This window comes from Anguilla rostrata, chromosome 2, assembly GCF_018555375.3.
Source record: "Anguilla rostrata isolate EN2019 chromosome 2, ASM1855537v3, whole genome shotgun sequence".
Lineage (NCBI taxonomy): Eukaryota > Metazoa > Chordata > Actinopteri > Anguilliformes > Anguillidae > Anguilla > Anguilla rostrata.
This window is the reverse complement of record NC_057934.1, coordinates 28,845,620-28,848,844: the sequence shown is the minus strand read 5'-3', so window position 1 is coordinate 28,848,844 and position 3,225 is coordinate 28,845,620. Positions and strand designations below refer to the sequence as shown.

General features: G+C 39.3%; 1 protein-coding gene across 3 annotated transcripts in view; it reads right to left on the bottom strand.

Moving 5' to 3' along the window:
* Positions 1 to 422: 422 nt before the first annotated feature.
* phkg2 (phosphorylase kinase, gamma 2 (testis)) overlaps positions 423 to 3,225 on the bottom strand; it is a 59,469-nt gene continuing 56,666 nt past the window's right edge. For all 3 annotated transcript variants that reach the window (XM_064321454.1, XM_064321456.1, XM_064321455.1), the window contains exon 10: positions 423 to 1,597. In XM_064321454.1, the coding sequence (XP_064177524.1) occupies positions 1,352 to 1,597 (246 nt within the window). In that variant the 3' untranslated portion in view covers positions 423 to 1,351. The remainder of the gene's footprint in view (positions 1,598 to 3,225) is intronic.

Below are 3,225 nucleotides of genomic sequence, written 5' to 3'. Positions count from 1 at the left end.
TTTTATTTTTCTTGAGAATGTCTCTTGGTGATGTTTTCCAGCTCAGTACTAAAGACCAATTCTGTTTCATACTTACAATATATTATGGAGGATTAGCGCACATTGGCAATGCATAGGAACCTCCAAAATGCATATACAAAGTTCCTTTTCACACTGCAATCCAGCAATAGAATCCACCAATGGGCAGATTGCAGGTGTCCAATTGACCAGCATAATTGGCGTTAAACCTTGAGGTACAGATACTCTGGTGAGTGATACTCTCCATTCCTAGATGATGCTATGGGTAATTGTGTGTGGCCCTGTGGGACTCTCAGCCATAGTCAGCTGTGGTGAGGTCTGGACCAGATTGGAAATTGAACTTTGAGAGTTTTGACAAGTGTTCATCTGATTTTTATTATTTTTTAAAAAGAGTAGACAGTCTGTCCTTATGTATTTTTCACTTTATTCAGACAAGAGAAAAGCAGAGGGTTACAGATGAGAAAGGGATCCCAGAAAGTGCCTGGGTGGGAACTGTATATGAAACATACGAAAACTCATGATATTTACCACTTTACGTTCCAACTGCTGATGAAAAGAAATGAAAGCATCAGGCATTGGATTACAATAAAGCTTCATCATGCGTCGTGCCCAGCTACTTACTACAATTTTAGAAAAATGCAGAAGCAACATAATTCCCACTCTGGTTATTCACACAGTGAGCAAACACCTGGGTAGCTAGTCAGCTAGACAGTTTGAATATATACAAATGATGAACACGAGCGCTTTCATTGAGGAATACTTTGCAATAATATCATAATGAAGTTCATACATTATGATTAAAAACCCAAAGATCCCAACTATGAGAATGAATATTAATCCCCATTCATATTTATTTACTTACCCAAGACAACTTTCATGTATAAAATTTTGTATATATAATTCAATCAGGCAACTGGATATTCACTGAATTGATTCAGGATAAATTCCTTCCTAAAAGCTGCAAGAATGGCTTTTGCAGAATAAATTATATTTATCAGTCAGTGGGACCTATAATTAAATAAAATACCACACTTGAATCTTCTTTATTTGTTCATTTTTGTATAGTAATTGATGATAAATATATGCTGCATTAAAGGACTGAAGTGGATCTATGCTGAAACCTGCAATAGAGTTGGCTTAGTGATGTGATGCGGAGCTTGAGCACAGAGCTGAGGGTCGGTGGTACTCTTACACATTCAAACACAATTTTCACACGCAAACAGAAAGCAGGCAGTTAACACAAATCCACAACAACAAAGTTAAAATTACAAGATAAAAATAACAGTTTATATCAACTTTTGAATAAAATATCTATAAAGCAGTAACACAGCACTTAAGTGACAACCTCTTCAAGGCCAAGGAGAATGATTTTGGGGGAATTTTGGAAGAGGGCAGCTCGATTCTGCTGCTCCCCCTTTTTCACCCAGTGGCCATAAATCCGGAAGGCACAACCATCGATAAGCTTGCGTACTCCTCGCAGAGAGTAGGGATCCCTGGTCAGGAGCTGCCGTGTTAGTGGTCTGACACGGCGATAGCGACTGTAAACTCGAATACAGGCCAACACTGTCAAGATCAGTACCTAGAGGAGAGAGATAATGAGAACACAGTAACAAACTGAAAACTTCAAAACATTATCTAGAGGTGAGAATTAATGTACACACAGCAACAAACACTTCAAAACAATACCTAGAAGAGAGAAAGGATTAATGTACATTACACACTAATTAGAGCCAAGTTGCCCTGGGCTGCTACATCTGGACTTTTTTTAACCATTCACTGTCTGTAAAGCAGGGTTTTCTTTTACCAGCTACTATAATTTATTTCAGAACAATTTTTTTTTTTTGTGTGCATATTTCACATTGTGTCATGCTTTCACTTTGCACAAGCTTGCATAAGTATTTACTGCTCAAGCCTCATGACATGGCATGAAAAATACATACAAACCTGAGCCAAGAGGTCAGCAAGGCATACATTGCCTTTGGAAAGTATTCGGACTCATTCACTTTTTACACATTTTGTTACATTACAGCCTTAATCTAAAATTGATTAAATTCATTTTTATTCTCATCAATCTACACACAATACCCCATAATGACAAAATGAAAACAGTTTTTTAGAAATTTTTGAAAATTTATAAAAAAATAAAAAACTGAAATATCACATTTACATAAGTATTCAGACTCTTTGCTATGACACTCAAAGTTGAGCTCAGGTGAATCCTGTTTCCATTGATCATACTTGAGATATTTCTACAACTTGATTGGAGTCCACCTGTGGTAAATTCAATTGATTGGACATGATTTGGAAAGGCACAGACCTGTCTATATAAGGTCCAACAGTTGACAGTGCATGTCAGAGCAAAAACCAATCCATGAGGTCGAAGGAATTGTCCGTAGACCTCCGAGACAGGATTGTGTCAAGGTACAGATCTGGGGAAGGGTACAAAACAATTTTCTGCAGCATTGAAGGTCCCGAAGAACAACAGTGGCCTCCATCATTCTTAAATGGAAGAAGTTTAGAACCACCAGGACACTTCCTTGTGCTGGCCGCCCAACCAAACTGAGCAATCGGGGGAGAAGGTCCTTAGTCAGGGAGGTGACCAAGAACCCGATGGCCGCTCTGACAGAGCTCCAGAATTCCTTTGTGGAGATTGGAGAACCTTCCAGAAGGACAACCATCGCTGCAGCACTCCACCAATCAGGCCTTTATGGTAGAGTGGTCAGCCATTCCTCAGTAAAACATGACAGCCCGCTTGGAGTTTGCCAAAAAGCACTTAAGCCGCGTTTCCACCAAAAGTACCCGGAACTTTTAGTCCCAGGAACTACCTTTCAAGGAACTAAAAGGTTCCTTCGGCCCATTGTTGTCTGCGTTTCCACCGCGGTCTAAAGTCCCGTGAAGATTAGGCAAATTAGCCCACTGACGTATGAAAAAGCGACGTTGTCGTCGGTCCATTTGTCCTATGATTTTTTCTGTAACCCCATACTATCACCGAAGTAGCCTACATTATTTTCTAATAACCGGGACAAACTGGAGGGGTTTATTCCACTTATATACAACGGGTTACCAACAATGACTATATATGGTTACTTTTGTATTTATTGATTTTTATCGATTTAATCACCTGGAATTGAAATATTCTTCTGCAGCCGTTTGGGCATATTTTACCGACGTCAAGCAAAACTGTCGTTGGTAGTTGAACCTGGACCG